Here is a 12,143-nt window from a genome sequence, read left to right on the forward strand (position 1 = left end):
ACCACACACCACAGGAGGCTGGTGGGGGGAGCTATAGGGGGACAGACTATTGTAACAACTGGGATGGAATAAATGGTTCCACATCAAACATATGGGTGCCGCTTGTTTGACTCCGTTCCATTAATTCCATTCCAGCCATTACAATAAGCCCATCCCCCTATAGCTCTTCCCATCAGCCTCCTCTGCCACACATATACCAAGAGGCTGGAAGCAGCATAGGGTCAGCCCCTGAAGCAGGTTTCCAATGACTGGCAACTACAGGTTGTCTGCCCTCCAGTGGTTGGACAGTGTTACTACAACTACTTTAACCGCCCCCATGTCACAGATGTAGCAGAATCAGATGTCCTCATTTTCCTGCGTACAATCCTGCAGGGTGAATAGAAAAAAGACAAACACTAATTGTGTTTCCCCCACAGGGCTCTCTGACTGATTACCTGAAGGCCAACGTGGTGTCGTGGAACGAGCTGTGCCACATCTCCCAGACCTTGGCCCGTGGCCTGGCCTATCTCCACGAGGACATCCCTGGGCTGAAGGACGGACACAAGCCCGCCGTCGCACACAGGTGGGTGGGGGGCGGTATCGTCTCGGCCCGGCCCTACCTTGAATCAAAAACGGAACGAATTGCAAAAATCGCTGAAGTTGGAGACGTATATCTCCCCTCACTAACTTCAAGCATCGGCTGTCAGAGCAGCTTACCGATCACTGCAGCTGTACACAGCCCAGCTGTAAATAGCCCATTCAACCAACTACCTACTTCATCCCCATATACGTTTTTTTGTTTTTTTCTGCTCTTTTACACAAGAGCCTACCCGGTTAAATAAAGTTGAAATAAAAATAGATAATTACCCCCCAAAAAACGTTATTGTTTCGGGGGGGGGGGGGGGCACAGGGACAAAAACACGTATGCTACGGCCGGTAGAATGAATACATTCCATCACATCAATAGTATTGAGGCCGCCCCTTGTTCCTCTGTCTGCGGTTTACTTATCGCTCTCTTTCTGGCTCCGACAGGGACATGAAGAGCAAGAACGTGCTTCTGAAGAACAACCTGACAGCCTGCATAGCGGACTTCGGCCTCGCCCTGAAGTTTGAAGCTGGGAAGTCAGCAGGAGACACCCACGGACAGGTGAAATAATGACGCTGGTTATTCTGATGCTGTATTAACCTGCAGAAGAGAGCAGAATCGGTGAATGCATTATGCGCAAATGTAGTGATGCTGTATTTCACTCCAACATCAAATACATGTTCAGACTTCAAAGGTGGCGGAATATCCCACATTGAGGTCCGTAAGAGGTGTGTAAATATTGGACAACCGTTGATTTTTCGTGGTGAGCTATGGCCTGAGGGCAGTGTGTTGTTGACATGAGACAGAGTGTTACCGTGTAGCCTTGTGCTGTGCTTCTCCAGGTGGGCACGAGGCGCTACATGGCCCCTGAGGTGCTGGAGGGGGCCATCAACTTCCAGAGAGACTCCTTCCTGAGGATAGACATGTACGCCATGGGGCTGGTGCTGTGGGAGCTGGCCGCTCGCTGCACCGCTGCAGACGGTGAGAGAAAAACGTGTGTGTGTGTGTGTCCTCGTGTGTTTGAAACGGGTATGTTGACCTTGTGAGGATCAGTGACTCGGGGACACGGCCGACTGCTGACTCCATGCGGAGCTGACAGAAGTGACCAGAACACTTACAGTGCCGAATGTGATCCCAAAGGAGTCACTGTGTGTGTGGCTTCTCTGCTGGTGTATGTGTGTGTGTGTGTGGTTTCTCTGTATTCTCACGCTGTGTGTGTGTTTTGTTGCAGGTCCTGTGGATGAGTACACACTGCCCTTCGAGGAGGAGGTCGGCCAGCACCCGTCTCTAGAGGACATGCAAGAGGTGGTGGTCCATAAGAAGCTACGGCCCTGCCTCAGAGAGTGCTGGCAGAAACACACAGTGAGTGAAGACCAGTGTTGGGGGAAAAAGTACTCAACTGTCATACTTGAGTAAAAGTAAAGATACCTTAATAGAAAATGACTCAAGTAAAAGTGAAAGTCACCCAGTGAAAACTGAGTAAAGGTCTAAAAGTATTTGGTTCTAAATGTAAATTGAATTGCTAAAATATACTTAAGAATTAAGAGTAAAAATCTTTTCACTTTTTAAGCAAACCATTTTCCTGTCAAAATGTAACGAGTACTTTTGGGTGTCAGGGAAAATGTATGGAGTATAAAGTACATTATTTTCTTTAAGAAGGTAGTGAAGTAAAAGTTGGCAAAAATATAAATAGTAAAGTACAGATACCACAAAAAACTCCCTAAATAGTACTTTCAAGTATTTTTACTGAAGAGTTACATGAAAAGTATATAGTGAAGTACACACTAGGAGTATAGTGGGCTTGCTGGTGGTGTTACTGGATAGGATGACGTTTCAAACATATGGTCTCATTGTTTATTAGCATGTGGTTCCAATTACTCTGTAGGTTAGATCAGTTCCCAACCAAGGGTATTAGGACTCATGAGACCATATGTTTACTGGTAAAATGCACATGAAGGGATATTTCAGGGGTACTCCGGGCAGAGCAAAATTCAGTTGGTGATACACAGTAACCGAAAAGGGTTGGAAACCAATGGGTTAGAACCATAGAGCTAGCAACATCAGGGTTATGGGTTCAAGTCCTGCGTGTGTCAATGTTGACGGTTCTTTGAGATGCTTGGGATAAGAACTTTGGCTTAAATGACCATATATATGCTCTTTTATGCTTGTCCCAGGGCCTGGTGATGCTGTGCGAGACCATCGAGGAGTGCTGGGACCACGAGGCCGAGGCGCGGCTCTCGGCGGGCTGCGTGGAGGAACGCATCATCCAGATGCGACGCCAGACCAACATTGTCACCCCCGAGGAGATTGTCACCGTCGTCACCATGGTGACCAACGTGGACTTCCCTCCCAAAGAGTCCAGCCTATGAATGGACGGACATTGACTGGACGTGTCAGGTGGTGGACATGGAGCTATTTTGACTGGATGTTTTCAGGTACACATTGATCGACCAGAGTGGCCCGTTCAGGATCATGAACTCTGGGTGATCCCGGGTTCATCTCTGACCCGTTACCCCCCTCAGCTGGGCGTGCTGGCATGGCGTGGTTGTGTTTTAGTGCTGGGCGCTACACTACTGTCATTCAGGAAATACCTGGCTGTGCCCACCAACACTGGTTTGGTTTCTACCCACTTCAAGTATCACGGTGTTGGATTCAGGTGGACTCCCATAGCGAGCCTCAAACTGTACAACAGACTCCTTCAAAAGAGCAACACTAAGTCGTAACAAAACGCTGTGAGCTGGGCAAAAGGGATATTTTATATGAAGAAAACACTAGGACCTCCTAACAGACTTCTGTTCTATTTTCTAAGAAAAAGAAGAGGGAGAGGATGGACTCTCCAAGAGGAACTGTTTCGGCTCAGTGAAGGAAAAGGGACAACTTGTTTTAAAATTCCTTTGCGGTTTTCTTTCTGTGTTTAAATGATAATGACAACTTGTAATGCCAATAAGAAACAGCTTCTGAATGTCACGTGTACTGCTGCTGTACATCATATCAAAACAATGGCAGTCAAGGTTTATTTTAGGGGGGTGGGGGGGTCCATTTCCTAGCGTTACTACTTTGAAAGCAAAACCATAGACCTCCCTCAAATCAACAAGGTATACCTCAGTTCCATCTTCATTACAACACTGCAACTCTAGAGACAGAACTACTGTTGTTTCTAGTTCTATTAAGTATATTTCTGGGACGACCAACAATCTCTCTGGAAACCGTTCAGATGACATCATTACTTTGGTATTATCGAACTGTATACTGTACAGCTGTGGCAGGTGAAAATAGAACCATTAATCACCACAGTTGTTTAAAACTATCCCGCCAAGAGTTGTATGACCATATGACCATACATTTACACACGTGTATCTGCCTTCTTGTTTTTCTTCTTTGCACAATTTTGTTTGTCCTTGTTTTTTTCCTTATTATTTTTCCTTATTTTTGTCCTTCCTTGCGGTTTTAATGAGTTTTATTGAACACATGTTACTCCTACATTTTAAGAGTATTTCAATAACCCTCTAACTCATTGAAAATGATTTTTAAAAAGCACTTCTTCCTTATTTTGGCTTGCTGTGTCAATCGAGCATTTAATGATGTGAGCATGCCTTTTGGTTATCCTTTGGTCTTCTTTTTAAACAAGCTCAGGAAGCTACTCTTCTGTCTCTCTTGACTCCCTAGTTATTATCCATCTGTATCTCCCAGTCCCTAGCTACTTCTCGAGTCCCTAGCTACTACCCTTCTGTCTCTCCTGAGTCCCTTGCTACTACCCTTCTGTCTTTCCTGAGTCCCTAGCTACTACCCTTCTGTCTCTCCTGAGTCTCTAGCTACTACCCTTCTCTCTCCAGTCCCGAGCTACTACCCTTCTCTCTCCAGTCCCGAGCTACTACCCTCCTCTCTCTCCAGTCCCTAGCTACTACTCTTCTCTCTCTCCAGTCCCTAGCTACTACCCTTTTCTCTCTCTCCAGACCCTAGCTACTACCCTTTTCTCTCTCTCCAGTCCCTAGCTACTACCCTTCTCTCCAGTCCCTAGCTACTACCCTTCTCTCTCTTTCCAGTCTCTAGCTACTACCCTTCTCTCTCTCCAGTCCCCAGCTACTACCCTTCTCTCTCTCTCTCCAGTCCCCAGCTACTACCCTTCTCTCTCTCTCTCCAGTCCCCAGCTACTACCCTTCTTTCTCTCTCTCTCTCTCCAGTCCCCAGCTACTACCCTTCTTTCTCTCTCTCTCTCTCCAGTCCCCAGCTACTACCCTTCTCTCTCTCTCTCTCTCTCCAGTCCCCAGCTACTACCCTTCTCGCTCTCTCTCCAGTCCCCAGCTACTACCTCTCTCTCTCTCTCTCTCTCTCTCCTCTCTCTCTCTCTCTCTCTCCAGTCCCTAGCTACTACCCTTCTCGTTCTCTCTCCAGTCCCTAGCTACTACCCTTCTCGTTCTCTCTCCAGTCCCCAGCTACTACCCTTCTCTCTCTCTCTCTCCAGTCCCTAGCTACTACCCTTCTCGTTCTCTCTCCAGTCCCTAGCTACTACCCTTCTCGTTCTCTCTCCAGTCCCCAGCTACTACCCTTCTCTCTCTCTCTCTCGCTTCCTCTCTTTCTCTCCCTCCCTCTCTCTTCTTCCTCACCCTCTCCCTCCTTCCTCTCCCTAGCTATCCCTTAGCCTCTACCTACTACCCTTCTCTCTCTCTCTCTCTCCCCGGCTCTCCTCTCGCTCCTCTCTCTCTCCTCTAGTCCTCTCTCTCCTCTCTCTCTCTCTCTCTCTCTCCAGTCCCCCACTCTACTCCTTCTCTTCTCTCTCTCTCTCTCTCTCTCTCTCCAGTCCCCATCTAACTATTACTACTAACTTCTCTCTCTCTAACTCTAGCTCTCTTCCCAGAGACTAGCTACTACCCCTCCCCTTCTCTCTCTCTCTCTCTCTCTCTCCTCCCCAGCTACTACCCTTCTCGTTCTTCTCCAGTCCCCAGCTACTACCCTTCTCGTTCTCTCTCCCTCCAGTCCCTACTACCCCTTCTCTCTTCTCTCCCTCTCCACTCTTCTCTCTCTCCCCAGTCCCCCAGTCCCCAGCTCTCACCTACTTAGCTTCTCTACTATCAGCTCACCCTAATCTAACTACTCTACTACCCTTCTCTCTCTCTTCTCCAGTCCCTAGCTACTACCTACCCTCCTCTCTCTAGTCTACTACTACCCCTTCTCTCTCTCTCTCTCCCCCCTCTCTCTCTCCCCTCTCTCCTCCCTCCCCTCTCTCCTCTCTCTCCTCTCTCCAGTCTCCTCATCTCCCTTCTCGTCTCTCTCTCTCTCTCCCTCTCCTCCTCTCTCCATCTCTCTCTCGTAGTCTCGCCAATCTCTCCTCCTCTCTCTCCCCTCTCTCCTCTCTTCTCCCTCCTCCCTCCCTCGTCTCCTTCTCCTCTCTCTCTCTCTCCTCTCTCCAGTCCCCAGCTATACTCCCTCTCTTCTCTCTCTCATGTCCCAGCTACTATTCTCTTCCCTTCCTCCCAGCTCTCCTCTCGTCCTCTCCAGTCCTACTACTACCTTCTCGTTCTCTCTCCAGTCCCTCAGCTACTACCCTTCCTCTCTCCAGTCCCTAGCTACTACCATTCTTCTCTCTCTCTCTCTCTCTCCTCGTCTATCCTCTCTCTCTCTCCAGTCCCAGCTACTACCCTTCTCTCTCTCTCTCTCTCTCTATCAGTCCCAGCTACTAACCTTATCGCTCTTCTCAGTCCCAGCTACTACCCCTCTCTCTCCCAGTCATAGCGACTACATTCTCTTCTCTTCCAGTCCTAGCTACTACCCTTCTCTCTCTCTCTCCAGTTCCACTAGGCTTACTACCCTTCTCGTTCTCTCTCAAGTCGCCGCTACTACCCTTCTCTCTCATCTTCTCTCAAGTCCCTAGCTACTACTTCTCCCTCTCTCTGTCTCTCTCTCCTTGTCTCTCTCTCTAGTCTCTCTCTCGTCTCTGTCTCTGTACTCTCTCCTACGTCTCTCTCTCTCTCTCTGTCTCTCTCTGTCTCTGTCTCTCTCTCTCTCTCTAGTCTCTCTCTCTCTCTCTCTCTCTCTCTAGTCTCTAGCTACTTACCCTTCTGCTTTGAGACGCGGGTGACCTTTCACACTGACTCTCTCTCTTCCTGGTGCCATCTCAACCGTAGTGTTAAAACATCTCTACTTCTAGCCTCTCTATCATCTCAACTCAGTTGAGCCTTTTAATCAGTGTGACAACGTTACTACTGTAGACCCACCCTGGGCAAAACAAGGATGACTCTCGTCGTCCTTCCGGAATTTGATTTGTGAATGTGTTCTCTAATCCATTTCTAGCTTGTTGTATGAGCTCAGATTTGTCTTCTGGGTGACATTGACACGGATGATGATGCGTTCATCTTTGCATTCTCTCTCTTCACACCTAGTCAGTGTTTAAACTGGAATTACAACATCTTCAACAACGTTCAGGGATTCAATACTATGCTTTTCAGTAATTACTACAGTATATGCAACCCGTGCAGAATGGTGCAACGTACGTACTTGCATTGCTGCAGGAGCGACTTTCACACCACTGTAGCATTTTAAAAACATTTTTAATCTTGTCTATTGATGTTTTAATGATTTGCTGAGCTGAGCTTTTGGGTATTAGACAGAGAGCAGGTGGGCAGGTGCCAACTCAAACAATTGTTACTTTACCTCTATCTGAAAGACAGTGGAACGGACTTAGGGAAAGCCCAACTGTATTACTAGATTGTGGCTGTACTCTTGGGGGTAAAGGCTGCAGTTGGCCAGTGGTCTCGCAGCGGATGTAGGCTCTATCGCAATTAGTCTTTCCTTGATTCCTCACATCCTATCTCCTTGCCTAATATGGTTGAGGAGGAGGAGATGGTTGAGGAGGAGGAGAGGGGATGCGAAGATTCAAGGACATTTTAATTGAGAAAGCCATAGAATGGTGGCCGTTACTGTGAATCCCCCCCCCCTCCCTCGCTACACACTGGAAGCCTGTAGCGCTCAGCAATACCACTAGCAAGCAAAGGGCATTGGAGGAAGAGTGGAAGGGGCACCAGTTTCCAAGCAGTTAGTGGTGAACCAACAGTCTGATATACAATCACTACAGTACTACTGCATTATTTTGGTTGTCGTATGTGCTTCTGAGAAAAAAATAGATATGTAGCCATGTTGTGGTCCTCTAACGATTTCTGGTATTTTGAGGATATCATTTTGTGTACATGATTTTATTTTTAAACCACAACTACTTCTACAAAGCTGATTTCACTGTATAGGCGTTTTATACCCCAAGCCACACTACAATCTTCTTAGTTGATCAGACCTTGGCCTTCTTGTGAGAGTTGACTTTCTTTCAGATAAACTTCAGAAAGCCCAAATAACATTTGACTTCAGATTGACTGGGATATTGAAATGCACATTATGTAAATATACATGTCATTTTTAGACCGTAGATGATGGATATAGCATGAGGTTGTTTCTATTGTTATTAGAATATATCACAAAGACTGGAAAAAATCCCAGATAAATGAATTATTACATAATAAGATTTTACCTGTTTATTTTGTATATCTATGTTTTTAAATTGTATCAATTTATGGCCCAAATGGCCAAAAACGGTCACTCTTCCTTCCCCAGATGAGACTAACTTCTTTCTAAGGTGATCGGATGAAAATCCCCTCAAATGGAACCCTGAATCAACAGTTATATACCATTTTCACACTACTGAGCTGAGCCGAACTATGCCGAACCGAGTTGGATAGAGATGGCCTGGTTAAGCATCCACCATAGTTGCTGGAAGAAAGCTGAAAATGACAATGTGATCGGAAAATATCAGAGCCAAGTATGGTTCGGGTTGGCTCAGTAGTGTGAAAATAGTCATTGTTTTACCTCAGACATCCTAGCTCAGACCCTTATGTTACACTACAACATTGACATACCATTGCTACAATGTTCCAGCAGTGTTGCAAGAATGTTATTCCTTGTATGTGACCATCAGTGTTTTCTGTAACACACTTCCTCTCAAAACAACCCTAAAGCTAAACCTAGGTTTGCTTCGGTTCTGTATTTGCTGATAGTCGAGCAGTGTGACTTGGCACAAATGACTGTTCTATTGGCTAGTGGACTTGCCAATCATTTTTATGCTTTGCAGTTTTTTAACAAACTTTTTCAGATGCCTGGTTGGAAGTGGATGTTAAATATTGTACAGAGAAATTGTATGCTATTGTCCCTAAAATAAAAGTATAGTGACTGCTCATTACTGATGTTGTCTATCTGAAATCTATGAATTGTTTTTATCTAATAATGTTGTTTTTCTGAAAACAGACCACTAGATGGCAGCGTTTAGCATTGAATGGGTCTTAGGTTATTATTTTATTTACACACAGGGAATATACACATGCCAGAAACATTTTGATCAGGTCATTCATTTTCAGTCTGTGAGGGGATGGTTCGGGGTCCCCATGTCTTTCAGTGGTTGTCCAAAACCAACCCTCAAACTGGACCCAATATTAAAGAATATTGCCTTTTGACAAGCATATCGACTCTCTTCAAACTGAAAGAAGACCTTCCTTGTTGACGCAGATACCTCAAGGGTGATCTATATAAACATTCTAGAAACATATGATGGAGTGTGTGCAGGAAAAATGGTCTTCTACTGAGATGATGATGATGTCATGCGGACCCACCTCGATAACAACTTGCTTGTGAAAATGATGTATGGAATTTCCTCTGGAGCAACAGGATGTTCATACATCCTTACCATTTTGTGAACCCTTTGTGGATGTCATTCGTCGTAGATGTCAGTCAAGTGTTTTATCGCAGTTATCAGGCAAAGTTCATGAATGGACAGACCTGGGGGGAAGTCAGGCCTAGTCATTGATGTGTAATAAGATAGTAACCCTGCCTCACAATCTTTCAAATAGAAAATAGTTTACTCATTCACTATGATAACTCTGAAGTTCTGAGCTCAACACAGTCTTGCTCACTGTCTCATAACTACAGCACCAGTAAGCAGTGATGGAAAAAGTATAGTTGTATTTAGTAGCAGGCTTTGGAGTCCATCATACACAGCAGACCTGGGCAGAAAATAATTGTACTTTGTGTTTTTTTTATTTATTTTTATTTTTTTACAAATGCCAACTTAGAGAATCAACTGAGGGGCAACTATTGGAAACTATTTCCTTGATATTTGAATACGGGTCTCAGAAAAAGAAATAATGCTTGAAATTATTTTTTGAATACCTCTCAGAAAGATCAATCATATTTGAAGGTATTTGAATATATGCAAGTTATTTCAAAATATATATGATCATTAGCACATGGTTCGGAGGGCTTTCTGAATTTAATCTTAATATATAGCCTAAAATTAAATATTTAATGATTTACAGGAAAAATGAAGAAGAAAAAAATGTACATGTTAAACAAACATTTCTCAATTGAAATAATGGAAAGTAAAACTAATGTAAACCAAATTTTTTTTGTCAGAATTTCTTTTACATCATGGTCATAACCTATGGTTATTTAACGGTCATTGTAGATGGTGGTTAATCATTTAAGGTGGTGATTGCGTTTGATAAACATCCATCGCAAATGTTTTGTCACTCATTGAGCAACGGTCAGGCCTGAATGTTCTACTAGCGATGCTGATGACCCGTTCCACAGGGTCTGAGGATGCAGGGACATGGAGGTACATTGCAGTCAACTTTGATAGGTTCGGGTAATGGGGGGCGTTGTCCTCCCAGAACACCAGGGGGTCTGACATTTCCATCAGGCAAGGAGAAGAGAGGTAAGTTTGATACCTCTGTGGCGACAACATCAGGTTAGGGGTTGAGGGGTAAGAACAAGGCAAAAAAAAGTTGCTTACCTTTGCAGGTGGTTCTTGTGCAATGGCACCTAGCTGCTCTGGGCACCTAGCTGCTCTGGGCACCTAGCTGCTCTGGGCACCTAGCAGCTCTGGGCACCTAGCAGCTCTGGGCACCTAGCAGCTCTGGGCACCTAGCAGCTCTGGGCACCTAGCAGCTCTGGGCACCTAGCAGCTCTGGGCACCTAGCAGCTCTGGGTACCTACCTGCTCTGGGCACCAGAAGGCCTTGAAGCGAGGATCAAGAAGAGCTGACAGCTGCTTAGACAAACGTTTCCTTAAAAGGAGAGGGATGCTTCTCCACAGACATCTTAGAGAATGGGTTTTACTGTTCTTCGCCAAAACATTGTACAAGTTGTAGCAACAAGCTGAAATGCAAGTACACCTGGTTTATAATTTAACAAATTGTTTTTATAAAACTAAATATACAAGGGTAGCACTTTATAACAGCTCCACACAACAAAGCAATTCGAATGGATTGGTAAAACATTTATTGTTCATGTATTAGTCATTACTCCATTCATAAGATGTTTAACATAGGTCCTTTATAAACCATTTACTAAATCATTAGTTACGTATTTATGTGTGGCCTTTATACTTCACTTTATAAAAACTTGTTTTTACTAATGTTTTGAGTGACCAGTGTAATTTCTCATCAAATGATGGACATGCCATTCGTTAACATTCCAGGAGTACCTGATGCTCCTTATTGTCCGAAAATAGCCTAAAACATTTCACAATTCCTGACATTTAATCCTAGTAAAAAATCACTGCCTTAGGTCAGTTAGGATCACCACTTTATTTTAAGAATGTAAAATGTTTGAATAATAGTAGAGAGAATGATTTATTTCAGCATTTATTTCTTTCATCTCATTCCCGGTGGGTCAGAAGTTTACATACACTCAATTAGTATTTGGTAGCATTGCCTTTAAATTGTTTAACTTGGGTCAAACGTTTCGGGTAGCTTTCCACAAGCTTCCCACAATAAGTTGGGTGAATTTTGGCCCATTCCTCCTGACAGAGCTGGTGTAACTGAGTCAGGTTTGTAGGCCTCCTTGCTCACACAAGCTTTTTCAGTTCTGCCTAGGCCTTGAAATACATCAACAGATACACCTCCAATTGACTCAAATTATTTCAATTAGCTTATCAGAAGCTTCTAAAGCCATGACATAATTTTCTGGAATTTTCCAAGCTGTTTAATAAAGGCACAGTCATCTTAGTGTATGTAAACTTCTGACCCACTGGAACTGTTATACAGTGAATAATCAGTGAAATAATCTGTCTGTAAACAATTGTTGGAAAAATTACTTGTGTCATGCACAAAGTAGATGTCCTAACCGACTTGCCAAAACTATTAGTTTGTTAATAAGAAATTTGTGGAATGGTTGAAAAAACGAGTTTTAATAACTCCAGTGTATGTAACTGTATATTATGATAAGATGGCGCCGAAGAGGATGGCTGATGTTTTACATGCTCCAAACCAACTGTACTATTTTAATTTTTTTTACGTAAAAAAAGAAGTTATTTTGTACATAATGTTGCTGCTACCATCTCTTATGACCGAAAGTAACTTCTGGACATCAGAACAGTGATTACTCACCTCAAACTGGAAGAATCTTTTTCCTTTAACGAGTCTGACGAGAAGGATATACTGCTTTCCTGAGAACAGGCCCAAATCCCTTTTGGGCCTGTTCATTTGCGTAACGAAAAGACAGAGAAAAAGGGAATGGAGATTGGGATGTCTTATGACAATGCATAG

At 44.2% G+C, this 12,143-nt stretch overlaps 1 protein-coding gene across 3 annotated transcripts in view; it reads left to right on the forward strand.

Annotated features, from left to right (window-relative positions):
* The window catches only part of LOC109890681 (activin receptor type-2A), a 35,188-nt gene extending 31,350 nt beyond the window's left edge, over nucleotides 1-3,838 (forward strand). For all 3 annotated transcript variants that reach the window (XM_020482651.2, XM_020482653.2, XM_031824519.1), the window contains exons 7-11: nucleotides 417-562; nucleotides 1,012-1,126; nucleotides 1,408-1,546; nucleotides 1,797-1,927; nucleotides 2,740-3,838. In XM_020482651.2, coding sequence (XP_020338240.1) covers nucleotides 417-562; nucleotides 1,012-1,126; nucleotides 1,408-1,546; nucleotides 1,797-1,927; nucleotides 2,740-2,934 — 726 coding nt within the window. In that variant the 3' untranslated portion in view covers nucleotides 2,935-3,838. The remainder of the gene's footprint in view (nucleotides 1-416; nucleotides 563-1,011; nucleotides 1,127-1,407; nucleotides 1,547-1,796; nucleotides 1,928-2,739) is intronic.
* The last annotated feature ends 8,305 nt before the right edge of the window (nucleotides 3,839-12,143 follow it).

This window comes from Oncorhynchus kisutch, linkage group LG5 (assembly GCF_002021735.2).
Source record: "Oncorhynchus kisutch isolate 150728-3 linkage group LG5, Okis_V2, whole genome shotgun sequence".
Taxonomy (NCBI): Eukaryota; Metazoa; Chordata; class Actinopteri; order Salmoniformes; family Salmonidae; genus Oncorhynchus; species Oncorhynchus kisutch.